At 35.8% G+C, this 14,830-nt stretch overlaps 1 protein-coding gene across 2 annotated transcripts in view; it reads left to right on the top strand.

Annotated features, from left to right (window-relative positions):
• Edil3 (EGF like repeats and discoidin domains 3) overlaps window positions 1-14,830 on the top strand; it is a 412,239-nt gene that overhangs the window by 186,936 nt on the left and 210,473 nt on the right. For both annotated transcript variants that reach the window (XM_042690926.1, XM_042690925.1), the window contains one exon: window positions 1,991-2,119. In XM_042690926.1, the coding sequence (XP_042546860.1) occupies window positions 1,991-2,119 (129 nt within the window). The remainder of the gene's footprint in view (window positions 1-1,990; window positions 2,120-14,830) is intronic.

Raw genomic sequence — 14,830 nt, forward strand, 5'->3', positions numbered from 1 at the left:
TCAAAAACCAGAAGTAATTCTGTGGCTCAAGTGGGAGAGTGCTAGCCCTAAACAAAAGAGCTCAGGGACAGCTTCTCTGCCCTGAGATCAAGCTCCACAACCAACAACAACAACAAAAAAAGCCAGATATATCAGAAAGTGTAGGCCTGGGCACTAACAGAGTTTTCACAGTGTTTCCCTTCCTGTGAGAATCTTCATTGAACTTTACAGGGATTGCAAATAAACTAAAAAGGGAGTATAATTTTGTCTTCAAAGTTTATGGAGGAAGGATACACAGGTAAGGTGGTTCTCAGATGAGACAGTATTATGCAGCCCTTCTTGGCTGCTGGTTAGTGATGTCCTATTGTACCACTCAAGTAACAGTATGAGATTTTTCGTACTGTGAAGCCTTGTTAAATCTTTCCCTCATACTCTAGAGGCTCACAATTGCCCTCCTTGAATAGACTTGTTTGGAGAAGTCTTAACCAGTTATTTCATGTTGTCACTATTCTTGTGTTCAACCCATCTGTCATCTTTTCTGTCTCAACTATGAACAGTTGCTTCTTTCTGAAGTAATTTCCATGACTCTGTAATTCACTTTTCATAGCTTATTTTCATAGACCATCAACACTTATTTTCATAGATTTCACATTCCTTTTTTATATATAATTCCTAAATTCCTTTTTAATGAATTTTCTTTTATAAATGTTTTCCCATCACTACAGTTAAACAAAATTAAAGACTCAATTAGAGAAAGCTTTATTTATATTATGTGGTTATTCTTTATCTCCCAGGCGGAACTTTTCCTTTCTTCTACTAGACTCTTTCCTTTTCACAGTCTCCACTCTGGATTCTACCCTAGTTCAATTAGCTGATTCTAGAAAGAAAGAAAATAGACGAGGATGCAGAATAAAAGGTTTATTTGGGATAGGAAAGCCTGAGGTAGAAAAAGGGATAAACAAGAGCAAGATTAGGATAAGCCTTCAGACTGTGATATAGCCTGTCCTTTCCAAAAGAAGAAAAGAAAGAATAGTGAGCAGAAAAAGCCTCAGACTGTAAGCATTTTTTAAGAGCATTTAATCTTTACCAGAGTAGAGATCTAGGCCAGGACTGGCCCAGCTTGACAAGCAAGTTGTGCTTAGTCACATTGCCTAGGGAGATTGGCCTGGAATGAACACTGTTACGGAAGATCTCATGCTGCAGAAGCTAGAAGTTGTCAGCTGACTACAGTGCTGGCATCTGCTCTCTCCAAGGGAGATCTGAACTCAAAAATCTATTTCCTGACATGGGTTCTAATCACTCTATGGAGTTTACTCTCTCAAAGCCTAACAATAACTATTTACCCCTCTTCTTCAAATACGCAACTTTTCATAAGTTACTACTTTCAGTGGAAAAATATGTTTCTCCAGAGGCATGTTCCACCTTAGTTCCTAAAGAGTCTAAAAGATGACTGCAAGCTGGTATTTGCTTCATTCTAACTCAGTTCCTAAAGACTCCAAAAGATGACTGCCAGCTGGTATTTGCTTCATTTGTTCTATGTGCTTAAAGGTATATGCTATTTGCAAGGTAGGGTCGATAGCTGCTTTATTGTTTATAATTTCAGAAGTTTACATTCAATATTACATTTCAAAATATATAGATGTCCCATAATTCCGAAGCTCTGATAATAATTAAGGCTTTTTGTGTGTATACATTATGTAGTCAACACTGTTGTGAATAGTTTATATGTATAAACTCTTTCATCTGTAGCACAACTGCAAAAGATAAATTATGCTAACATTGATACTTAAGAGTAGAGGAAACTGGGATGATACAGATGCTAAATAAATCCCCCCAAATCACATTGCGAAAAAGTAATGAAACCCACATTAATCCCAGAACTGTGGTCTTCAGAGTTCATGCAATCACTATTATTCTGAACAGGCTTTTTATGTAACTGTCAGTTGCAAAATGTTGAACTAGACCTACTTTCAAGCATATTCTTCACATTGAATTTTTCCTATTCTTTTAGGTCCTTGCAGCCCAAACCCATGCCATAACGGAGGAACCTGTGAAATAAGTGAAGCTTACCGTGGCGACACATTCATAGGCTACGTTTGTAAATGTCCCCATGGCTTTAATGGGATTCACTGTCAGCACAGTAAGTTACTTCTTTTCAGTATACATTGGTTATTGTTGATCCAATATGTACATGTCATCATTATTCTGGTTGGTAGTTGCACCACAGAATCATGGAACAACATAGTGCCATGATATTTGGCGCCTGCTATTCTAATCCCTCTGAATCTATCAAGCTCTCAACACTGAGATCCAGTCCTTCCAGTGGTGGCAGCTATGGCTATCTCATTGTGCAGAAGCTACAGGTTGTAATACCTTGTCTGGTCGTTACTGTTCAGGTAGACTTGTAAAATGTTACCCTTGATCTTAAATTGACATTTGTCTTTCTCTTTCACACATATCCTAAAGCTATGTTATCTCTTGTCTTAGAAATTATTCTGGCCATTAGGATCAGAAATGATACCCCAAAAATAAAGAGCACTAATTGTCTGTCCCATTGCCCTCTCTGGGAGCCAGCTTTCTAATTCTTGCTTGGCATTTTGGAGAGAAACTCTTTAAAAGTTGGTCTGAGTTTCTCATTTTTGCCCTCATTCTTACTTCTCCTGGAAAGGTTAATAAGTCCACATGTGATGATTTTATTTTAGAATTAGGGCTGAATATAAATGCTAAATGAGTGACATGGGACCTTAAATGTTGTGGGACCCCAGGAGGCAGGGAGGGCATAGTGAATACTGTGGTGTTAGAGAAAGCTTTTAGAGAAGTGGCCATGTGCAGGCTGAATGTTAAGGGAGTATGAGAGGTTGATCACAAGGAGGGAAACAGCATGTGGTAGGAAGGATGAAGAGAGAATATATGAGCCATGAATACTAAAGGGATACTTAAGACAATCATGTTTGGAAAGAGTAGGGCAAATGTACATATGTCAGCGAAGGCCAGATTTCCAATCACCAACATCAAATACAGTGTTCTCAAGCCTTGGAACTTCAGCAGTATCTTGTACTTTTCAGAGGCTTTACAGGCTAAGTGTTTTCAGGTTTCTAGAGAAGCGTATAATAGTACATGAACACTTGTGCTCCTCAAAACTGGTTCTGAATCTGCTGGGTAATGGTTCTAAAGATCATATAATCAACAAACAAATGTGAAACTATGGACTTTTTTCAGACCTTGTCCATAAGTTATTTGTTTTCCTTCAAGGAAGCATCATTGCTTGATATCTAGATATAAATATCTTGAAACACCTCGAGGAAGACTAAAGCATCATTGCTTGATATCCAGATACAAATATCTTGAAATACCTCAAGAAAGACTAAGATGGGAACCCATCATCTTGAGTGCCTTGTTGCCTGGCTAATTTGTGACAAGAAAACCATCCATCTTTATTCATTTGCATAACTGGAGATATGTCAGATGTAGTGCCAGTAGATAAGTTTGTCTACCCCACTCAACTCTATTCTTCAATATTTGTTCATAGTGCATATGGGGAGAGAGAGAAAGAGAGAGAGAGAGAGAGAGAGAGAGAGAGGCTTCTTCAGAAATAGGAGCCAAATATCAACTCTCATGATGGACTGTTGCTTACATGTCAGAGACAGTGATTATACTCAAGATCAAGTCACTTCATCAGTTTCATCATTCCTTAGTGCACAGCTTCATGTGGGAAAAACTAACCAAATACAGATACAGATTGGTATTGTTAGAGGAAATCCTTAAAAAGCTTAGAACAATATTTGTAAAACCTGTGTAGGCCCTTAATTTCACTTAATGGTACACATTAATTAGGCTCCCACATGGACCAACTGTGAAGCCAGTATGAAGTTGGCACCTTCCCTTAAGAGAGATTGGAAAATGCCAAGTCTTGATTTCATCCATGCAGTGGTACATCTTTTCACATTTCTAGGGTTTGTGGCCTCAATATTGTAAATGTCAGCTTAAGTTCAATTATCATCAGTGATTTAAAAGTCACACCCTAGACATTAGGTGATGATTTTCCCCAGTATGAGTGAGATGTATCTTGGATTTTGTTATTATGGAAGCTTCTTCCTTCCTCTGATTCCCACTCGTGTTTGCCCACAAGTTATATTAAGAAGACTATGATAACCACTCGGTATGATCACGCCTGCAATCATAGCTACTCAGAGGGATGAGCTCTAGGGATCACAGTTGGAAGCCAGCGCAGGCAGGAATGTCCTGAGAACCACCAGAAAACCAGAAGTGGCGCTGTGGCTCAGTGGTAGAGAGCTAGCCTGGAGCAAAAGAGCTGAGGGAGAGCGCCAAGGACCTCAGTTCAAACCCCACATCAAAAAGCAAGCAGACAAACAAACAAAACAAAAAACAAAAAGCAGAAAATAAAAAAAAGAAAATAGAAAGATAATAGAAGATTATGTGGATTGGGAAAGTAGCACAAATCATCTTGTCCCCATTCTTCATGATGGAACATGTTAAATTTGAAGTCTTACATTGAAGCACAAATATATGCCCTCTCCTTGCTGCAACTGACAAGACCTCTACACATGTTAAAATCACAACAGGAAGTCTGAATCTGAGAGATACAATTCAAAATTAGAAGGTAATATTCTAAATAACTTTTTATCCTGTAATGTGAAGATAGTCTTTATTAGTAGTAAGAGAGAAGGAAAGGAAAAGGGTGGGATTTGGGAACAGAAATCTGGATTTGAGACATGATCCTTACGGTTATTGAATAAGTGACCTTGATCCAGACATTTGGCCTTCCTGCAATTGAAGATTTATAAAGTAAGGAATTGAACTAGAAATGGATGACCTTTGGGTCATATGAGATAGAGAAGTGCTATGACTAAAGGGGTAACTTGCTCCCTGTAGAAAGGTTATCAAGCCTTCCTTTTTATACTTGAAACTGAAAAGGATTATATACTGAGAAAACAGATTCAGAAGTTCTGGGAGCCTTGGGAGGTCTTTGGGTTAGAGAAGTGGGAAAATGGCTCTTTAATCTCTTGCAAAGACTTAGATTCTTTTTCCCTTGACACTTGAAGTTTTGTTATCATGGTATTTACCAGGTTGTGGTCCTAGATCAGCAACACCTAAAAGTTTGCTGTAACTACAAGCTATCAAGTGTAACTCAAATTAACTAAGAATTTACATTGCAAACTGGTCCCTAGTGGCCTCCTCCACACAGAAAATTTTGAGAAATACTATTCTGTTGTTTTTATACTGAACCATTCACATTAAGAATATTGGGTACGCAGGGAAAGTTCATTGTGATATCTTTATACATGCTTACAGTGCATCTTGATTACATTATCTCCCTTATCCCACTTTCCTAAAAAAATTTCAGAAGCTTTTGTTATTCAGTTTCTATACATGAACCTAAAATACTTTGATCATATTCATTCTTCTCTCATTCATCCTCTCCTCTCCCTCTAGTGTTTGCCCCCTGACAGAACTACTTCATATTTGCTTTTCATTTTTAAAAGAGTATATTAACTGTTCAAAGCAGTGCCAGTATAACATTTCACAAAAGCACATATTATACATTAATCAGATTGCATAAGGCTTTCAGTAGCTGAATATGGTCAGTTCACAAATCAAGATGGAAACTTTATTTCAATTAAATAGATGCTTGGTGAAAAACATATCAGGAATTTGAAAACCCAACCTTCCAAAAATTAATAAGAATTGGAGATGCATTAATATTATGTGCATAATTCACCTGGAAAAAAGAATAGAAAATTAGTGTGACAGCTTTTTGGAGGGCTTAGTGCTAGTTTAGTTTTTTATGACAGAATATTTTAAAGTAAGTTTGTGACTATATATAGATATGTTTAAAAACTTTACATTCCTGATACATTCGTGACAAGCACATATAGTAGATATAGTTTTACAACTACTTTGCGAAAAATGTTATGAATTACAAACTTTTTTCCAACTGTCAGTATGAATATTAGCTATGTCTATCTGTGTTTGAAGTCTTAATAAAATGTATAAACTTATATTTAGAGCAGTTGCAGGTTTAATAAAGATTTTGGCTCATTTCCACTTCTATCCTGACTTCTTGACAATTGTTGACATTTTTAATATTTAGTTTGGAATCATTCATTGCTATTTTCACTTAATAGTATGCATCTGAGGTTTTTCCATTTTATAGTTGTTATTGCTGTTGCTTTGTTTTATTTCTTTAGGAATTGGTCATTTATTTCTACTGCTAAATAACTTTCCATTTTGTGGTTGTGTCACAGGTTATCTATCCATCTACTGATATATATTATAGCTTTTCATTTTTTCATAAGAATAAATTAAGTTGCTAAGTTTGAGAAGAATAAATCAAGTTGCTATAAACTTTCATGTGTAGAATTTTGTGTGGACATAAGTTTTCAACTCATTTGTGTGAATACCAAGGAGTGCAATGATCACATTGTTTGGAAAAAGAATAATCACTTTCTAAAAATCTTTCAAACTGCCTTCTATGGTGGTTGCATCATTTTCATATTCACCAATAAAAAGAAGAGGGTCTTTGATTCTATGCATATTCAGCAAATATTGCTGTCACTATTTGAGTTTTTTCCAATTGCCTATTATTTTTATCGTAATGAAAATAATGAAGTTATAACTTTCATGCATTTTGCAATAATTAATACTTTATATAGTATTACCATGTGAGTTTTGTTCAAAAATGACAAAGTATAGTGTAAAATACATACATATATGTAAATATAAATTAAACAATATATCTTATAGGACCATAAGCATCAAAATTTATGATGACATGAGAATTAAAATTTTCAGGAATTGAGGCATCTGAAATACATTGTAAACAGGCAGTTTTTATTTTTAGGCATGCTAGAAGTACTCATATTCTACTTGTTGCTTAGTGACAAATCTAGTGCCTTAGAGAAGGACTATGTCTTCATTCTCAAGATTTGGCCTATGTTCTCATTGCACACAGCATTGTGTGCATTCTCTATATTTGGGCGCACAGTGCCACAGTTTCACTTTCTTCCTCTGTAAGGAAGGAATGCTGGTCTAACACCAGCCCCAGGCCAGAAAGTAAAAGAAATGGTTACAAGATGTGCTCCATGTATCAGGAAAGCTAAAGATAAAGCACTAACCAATTTACTTTTTTTCTACCAAGTAGGGTAGCTAGAAAAAAATAGAATTTCAAGCTTTCCTCTTTATATGTTCTGCTAACTATTGTAAAACCACTTGCTCTTAATTTTATGTTATCATTAATGAACTCATTCCTTCAAGATATTTATTGAGGCCACCAGTCATTTTACTTTTGCAAATTGTACTTTCCTTAGAGTTAGACAATACTTTTTACTGTTTTGATAATCATTCTTAATTGGTCTAATTACATAATTTAGCAATTGCATGATTTTCCTATTAGGTTGAACTTGTTAAATATGTAAACACCTGGTCTACCCCAAATATAGAAAGATTTTTGTTTTGCCAATGCCTTATGATTTAACACTTTGAGATGTAAAACAACCCATATGATCTTTATATGTCCCAAACTTAAGGACTAGTGGTATAAAATTGACCATTTACCTTGAATCTTCACACTACACTGGAAAAACCACTAGAGGAGGGGAAGAACTGTGGAGTAGACTTAGTGTTTGGTGCTATTCTATCCTGATAAATTGATGAAGCAGCATTTCATATTTAATATTTCTGTACTTCACCAGGTTTCCCATCCAACAATTCAGTATTAGAAGCACTTCAGAGTTCACTCACTATGTCCTGTGTAAGAAGTAACATGTACAATGACTGGAATTAATAACTCCATTTTCGGATTCCCAGAAAAGTATATTTGTTGGATTATGATGAGATGTTTCAGAGTAACTTTCATAAAATTTTAAAGAGTTATGTATAATAAAATCTCTAATCCTTAAAGATATAATAGGAATTCCTACTGATTTTTTTATGTTCCTTAAGATATTTTAATTATACACTTTTACAAAAAATTAGGTAGAACTTTTTGGGAGAGATTCAATATGGATCTTCAGGAATTTGTATAAGAATTCCTTGTTGAACATTGTTCTCATAATTATTATTCTATATTGCTCTCTTACAATTTTAGTTAGATGTTTTCTTCATTTTGGCTCATTCACTAAATAATCAATTTGCCCAAATAAACATTGTGAAAATTTCACCTGTAGTTATTACTAACACTTGAAAACTATATTACTGCAAAACAAAATAGTTCTCTAATACTATTTCTTTCTACAATAAACTTACATCCAATCCCCAATTACAAGACTGAGATTACAAGTCACTTAAGATTTTGCAGGTACATATAAGGTCAATTCTATAATCCATAACCTCTCAAACATGGTGAGCACATGGATCATACAGGAGTCCAACTATATATAGAAAGTTTCCCTATGCTCTCTATGCAGATTGCCATTAAAGAAATGCAGCTTGTAAATGTCATGTCAAAACCAGCTTTACAATGTCGTTGGGGGGGGGGAGGGGGGGTATGATTGGGTGGGGGGGAGGGGGGTGGCTGGGAAGGGAGGTGAAGGGTAAACAAAGGAGGAGGCTGCAATGCTTGGTAAGAAATGTATGCATTTTCCTGCCCATGTAATTGTAACCCCTCTGTACAGTATGTTCTCAATTAAAATAAAATAAAATTAAAAAAAAAAAAAAGAAATGCAGCTTGTATGTGAGTCTGAGTATATAACAGGTGGCTTAGGGAAGATGCATAGTGATCCCAGAACTCTGACTCTAAGCCTTACCTGAACATCAGCTTCACTTGAGGAAGCATAAAAACTACTGGTGCCAGATTCCCACCCCAGAGATTCTGTTTTAATTGGTCTGTGGTATGGTTTTAAGCATTAGGAGTTTTACAAACCTCCCCAGATGACTGTAATGTGTGAAGCTTGAAATTAATGTTATAGAACCATGTGGTGAGAAATTCCAGACCTTAAAGGAACTAAGCAGACAAAAGTAAAAGAAAAGAAAATTAACAACAATGGTGACTAAAGAATGTCTCTCGTGTCCTTTTCTTAGAGTTCATTTCATAGAATATTATTTTATATGACCATTGTCTGTAGCTATTGAGCCTTTGCCCAGCACTCCTATGCATACCTCATTTGGCCTCTGTAAGGTAATGCTAATTTGCATTTGGAAGGGTAAGAAAGGGCACATGAAAGGTGGAACAAGAATGAAGAAATACAATAGTGAGGCTTGGAGTCTATGGCTCACACCTGTAATCCTAGCTACTCAGGAGGCTGAGATTTGAGGATCATGGTTCAAAGCCTGACTGGGCAGGAAAGTCTGTGAGACTCTTATCTCCAATAAACCCACTAGAAAACCAGAAATGGCTCTATGGCTCAAGCGGTAGAGTGCTCTCCTTGAGCTGAAGAGTGCAGGGACAGTGCCCAAGCCCAGAGTTCAAACCCCATGACCGACAAAAAAATAAATAAATAAAAGGAAAAGAAAAGAAATACAATAGTGATACTCACTAGACACTATGTGGAAAATTAACTGAATATCTTGTGGGTGGGCATGGGGGGGAGGAAAAGACTAATGAAGAGCAATGGAAGGAGAGACATAGTTATAAAAGAATTATACTGGTTGTACCTGGTTCATGTAACTGTGACCCCTCTGTACATCAACTATAATAAAACATTTTGTTGGTGGTGGTGGTGGTCATGGGGCTTGAACTCTGGGCATGGGCACTCTCCCTCAGCTCTTCAGGCGAGCACTCTACCACTTGAGTCACAGTGCCACTTCCAACTTTTTCTGCTTATGTGGTGCTGAGGCATCAAACCCAGGGCCTCATAAGTGCCAGAAAAGCACTCTACCACTGAGCCACCTTCCCAGCCCCCAAAACATTTTTTTTAAAAAGAGAATTAATCTACTCTCCATAAAAAAGAAACTAATAAGTGAAACACTCAAAAACAGATTAAGCGTAGGATAAATGATTATTAGCACACATTGATTATGAAACCTCAAAACTTTCTCAAATTTTGTTATTCATCCTTTGTTCAAAATAATATAAATCGTCTTACAGCAAAAACCTTTAACTGTTTGAAAGAATCAAAGATATTAGCTAATGCACTGATTACTGTCAAGACATTTTGTTTTCCTTCTTTTTCTTATTTGGCTGAAAGCCAACCCAGAGCCTTGTCTTGACAGACACACATGATAGATATGCTTAGAAAGTTTCAGAAGAATTATAACTGTTTCTTTTATTACTTTTTGAGAGGACTTAAGGAATACAACATAATTTTACACTGTCAATATACATGGGGGTGGGTTTCCATGGTGTAATAACTACTACCAGTTAACAGACAGTTTAACAGAATGAATACCAAAAGCCTGAAACATGTCCTCTTTGAAACGGATTGGGGTTAAGGGTAGTAAAGTAGATGAATGGAGAGAGGAAGGTGAATGAATACCATGATAATACTTAATGTACATACATAAAAATAGAGCTACGAAACTGGAGGGAATGTAGATCACTGGGATAGATGGAGGAAGAATGACAGAAGTTGTGACATTTATCAAGATATATTATAGGTTAATTGACATATTGAGTTGAAACCCCTTTGTACCAATATTTCAAAATAATATGAAGTTTCTTATACTCCCCAATATGCCTTTGTTGTCACTGTTTTTCTAGCTTTTAATAACATCATTAAGATATATAGAATTTTAGAAGATAAACTTGATGCACACAAATATACATATATTAAAAATACCTTAAATGTGTGTATACTATTTGAAATATTGAATTCTGACATTATTAATGACACATAAAATGCAGTTTCTTTAGATGTAGTATTATTTTTTTTCCCAGATAACTGAGTCTAATGCCATAGTGTAATGCAATATAAAGGGATGTATGTAAATCATGACTAATATAACACTATATAATACAGAAGAGTTTTGCCAAAAGACATTATTTGAATTTTAAAGGAAAGTCTAAAGATTTTAACGACATCGAATGCATACTTAATAACGTCAGCTTTTTCCATGCAACTTGATGGATTTTACAGTAATTCCATGGCGTATACATTAAGAGAAATTTAAGTTAGCTAGCATATCATTTGCAGACAAATTAGTCTCAGATATCAGAAAGTTTTAATCATTTTCTAAGACATATTAAATTAGAACACTTCTAAATGAATAGCTGCCCCCTTTAACATCTTAAAAATGTCCTTCTAAGTGGGTGAATTAAGAAATTGATTCTGCTTTTCTTTCTAAATAAGATGACCACAATTTATTTGGATAATAAAGGCATGAATACTATGAGAGTTGAAAACATAGATATATAAAATACCTGAGCTTTGATTCTTTGAATATTATTACTAAGTCATATGAATTTGAATTCATGAGTATGTTAACCTTGTTTTCCATATATTTCAAAGAGATATGGGTAGATCATTTGTCTATTCTTAGGTATCAAGCCTAGGCAATTTAACTTAATCTGAATTTCTTTGTAATTGGAATTTCTGTAGATTTATAAGTTACAATCATTGTTTCCATATCTGGCTTACAAATGTACTTTTTCTTTAATCATGTTAGAAACCAGTAGTACTAAAATACTTATTTTATTTCAGCTAACAGAAAGGTTGGAAACACTATATATCTCCATTCAATAAGTAAAGTCTTCTAATTGTACTGCATATTTTCTTAAATGCAGGGGTGAGAGATGGAGATAAGGGAAGGGAGGAAGGAAAAAGTTTATTTGTATCTCTCTCTCTCTGCCTCTCTGTCTGACTCTTAGAGTGAGCAATTAGGAGTGCATAAGTGATATGCTCCTATTTCCTATATATATGTAATGTTTCCTGTATGCTTTGTGATAAAAATCTATATCCAGATTCTGTTAATCACTTTCCACTTCTATTATTTCCTAAGGTATCGTATTCCACTTTGACATTATTGTAAAAGCCATATTGACTTGTCCCAGTCAATTTTCAAAATTTCATCCAAGAATGACCCCTTTAACCATATATTGTATTACGTTGTTTTAGGATTCAAAAGCCTCCGTGGTTTCCTAATGGACTTGAAGTAGAATTCAAAGACCTTTTAGTGACCAAAACTGCCTGTCACATTCTATTCCTATCCATTGCCCATGACCTCATCCACTACTGATTATATTTCAGTCAATTAGTTCTCCTCTTGTCCTCAAACATACTACGGGTTTTGGTTTTGCTTTGTTTGTCTGAGGCCTTAACATCTGTGTTTATTTGCCTGGCTTGCAGTTTCCTAGACAATCACAAAGCTTGCTCAAATTCATCTTCTTAGATTTTGATCCAAGCGGTAAAACTAAAAAATGAGCCCTTTCTAAAGAGTGGGCTCTCACATGAATTGCCATTCAATAACTCCTTCCTTTCTCCTTTCGTGTCCTAACACTCCATTCTTATACTTACCTTCATTTTATTTACATTCTTTAACACTTACAATATTATATTTGAGGGTTTTGTTGTTTTTGTTGTTAATCTCCTCTCTAGAGAGTAAGCTTCTTTTACTAGGGCAAGATCTGTGTTTCACTCTACTCATTATTATACTTAAGAGTGCCTATTTTAGTTCATAGTAGGTGCCTTATAAATATTTGCTAAGTGAGGGGTAGACGAGCAAACCATTAACCTATAAACCCATTGATGTGTCATGCAATAACACCAATTTCCATGACGTTAGTTTCTGAATGACAACCAAATAAATGTCTGAAGTACCATGTGCATCCAAGAACCTACAAAACTTATATGGAGCCTGTAAAATTAGTATGGTTTAAAATGGTATTTGTCTCCTACGTCTCTTATTTGGCCCTATGGCCAAAGAAACAATAATACTGTACATTTTATTGTTTGTGGAGATTATCAGTACTCATTAGCTGTTTTGGTACTGCTTAGGAGAAGAAAATGGTACTTCCTTCTGCAAGTGATAAGGAATTAGACACAAATAGCTATGACCCAATTTTAGATCTTATTTAATATTGTTCAGTTGTTTGAAAGAAATAGGAGTGGTAGTAGCATGACGATCTCAGATGGAAAGTAAAGAAGGAAAGATAAGCAATACAAGGGTAAATCTGAGGAGGTGAAGGACTTACTGCTAAAGATGTAGTGCGATTGAAAGTAAATGAAGAGTTTCTTTGCATCTGCACAGACATGTTTTCATACAAATACATGCTAGGTAAAAGACTACCAGTTGCATGCATTTGTTCACTACCTACAAGTCCTTAGAAACAGGGGTTTGTTAACCTTGCCTTCTGTGAAGTGACTTCCTTTGTCTGGGTTATGAAGGAAGAATGAATGGAGATTTCCATGTAGATTATCTAGAGAACCATTTACCTCATTGGCTAATAGACCGTGCCATTATTTGTGGTTTACCCTCAGAATACTAATTTTTTTTCTGTTCTTTAAGTAGTTTTGTACAAAGGAATTATCATTGAACAATGCAGTTTATGAATGCAATTCATCTTGATCAATGTCACCCTTTCAGTGTTCACATCCATCCCTCCCCACCGAGCTCTTCCATTACTTTTCTTAATTTTGTAGGACATACATTGCCTTATGGATGCATGACCTACCTGATTTTCAGCTGCTTTAAAGCTGCGTCACCTTGGAAACTATGTACTCACAGCTAAAGCAACAAATCCTTCAAGAATAATACTGTAAGGCAGAAATTAACAGCACAAAGGAGTTTTCTCTTCCAGGCAAAAGAAGTCCTGAGACTCTCCAGTCATGTGTCAAAGGTAGGAAGCAAATGGAGTTCTGTCACAGACCACATGGTTCAGAAGGTGTGCCCATCCCAGACTGGTGCTGACTGTAGTTCAGTTTTTTATAGAATACTGTACCATCTGGAAGAAGAAAGATGTATCAGAAGGCATAGATACTAGGGTCTTGAATTTGGTAATGCTAAAGTTAGAGTAGCAAGTTCCTTATGAGTAAGAGTCCAACTAAGGTATAACCATTCCTAATTGAAGATGAAGATTAGGAAGCTAATGATTCAGGAACAGCCCAGGCAAATGTCTTTGGAGACTCCATTTCCACAGGAAAAGCAAGACATGCTGGTATGTGTCTGTTATACCAGCTACAACAGGAAGTGTACACAGGAGGAATTGATTCAGGCTGATCCCTGCAAATAGTGAGATCCTAACTGGAGGTGTGGCTTAAGTTGTAGAGCAACAGCCTCACAAGTGTGAAGTCTTAAGCGCAAACCATAGTAGTGCCAAAATAAAAACAAAAACAAAGCAAACAAACAAACACACACAAAAAAAACCCTGGAGTTCACCTTTCCACTTCTTTTGCATTTCACAGAATGACAAGCACACTTAGGGACATGAGCTCAAGTTCTATGAACAGAATCTCATTGTCAAAATCTGACACTGGGTCCACTTCCCTAGTACCTCACCTATATTTATACCACATTCCATTCTTCCTTCATATGACTTCCTATGTGCTGCCTTTGCAAAATTCCTTCTGTGTTCAAGGCTCTTTCTCTTGCCGTTCATCTGTGATAACAGGCCCAGGCCCTCTCCAAGTCTTCCTCAGGCCAAGGAATCCCCCTACATTCTGTTTTTGCATATATTACACTTAAATCTTCATTCTTTCTCCTCAGTTTTGTATTTCTTTGCATACTTCTCTTCACATGAGTACCTTAAAAATAAAGCTTCTCCCAGAATTATTCTTGATTTGCAGTCATAACTTTGAATTATGCTTTAACATTGTAGGTATTTAAAACCTAGAAAAAAAACACAGTTAATTTTCAGGGAGATCATTGCTAGTTTCTTGTCTCCTAAACTAGAATTGTTGGTATTGCTTTCTTTTACTCAACAGGGTTATAGGCCTGTGAGACATTAACATGTATCCCT

This window comes from Dipodomys spectabilis, unplaced genomic scaffold (assembly GCF_019054845.1).
Source record: "Dipodomys spectabilis isolate Male_0828 unplaced genomic scaffold, ASM1905484v1 ptg000140l, whole genome shotgun sequence".
Taxonomy (NCBI): Eukaryota; Metazoa; Chordata; class Mammalia; order Rodentia; family Heteromyidae; genus Dipodomys; species Dipodomys spectabilis.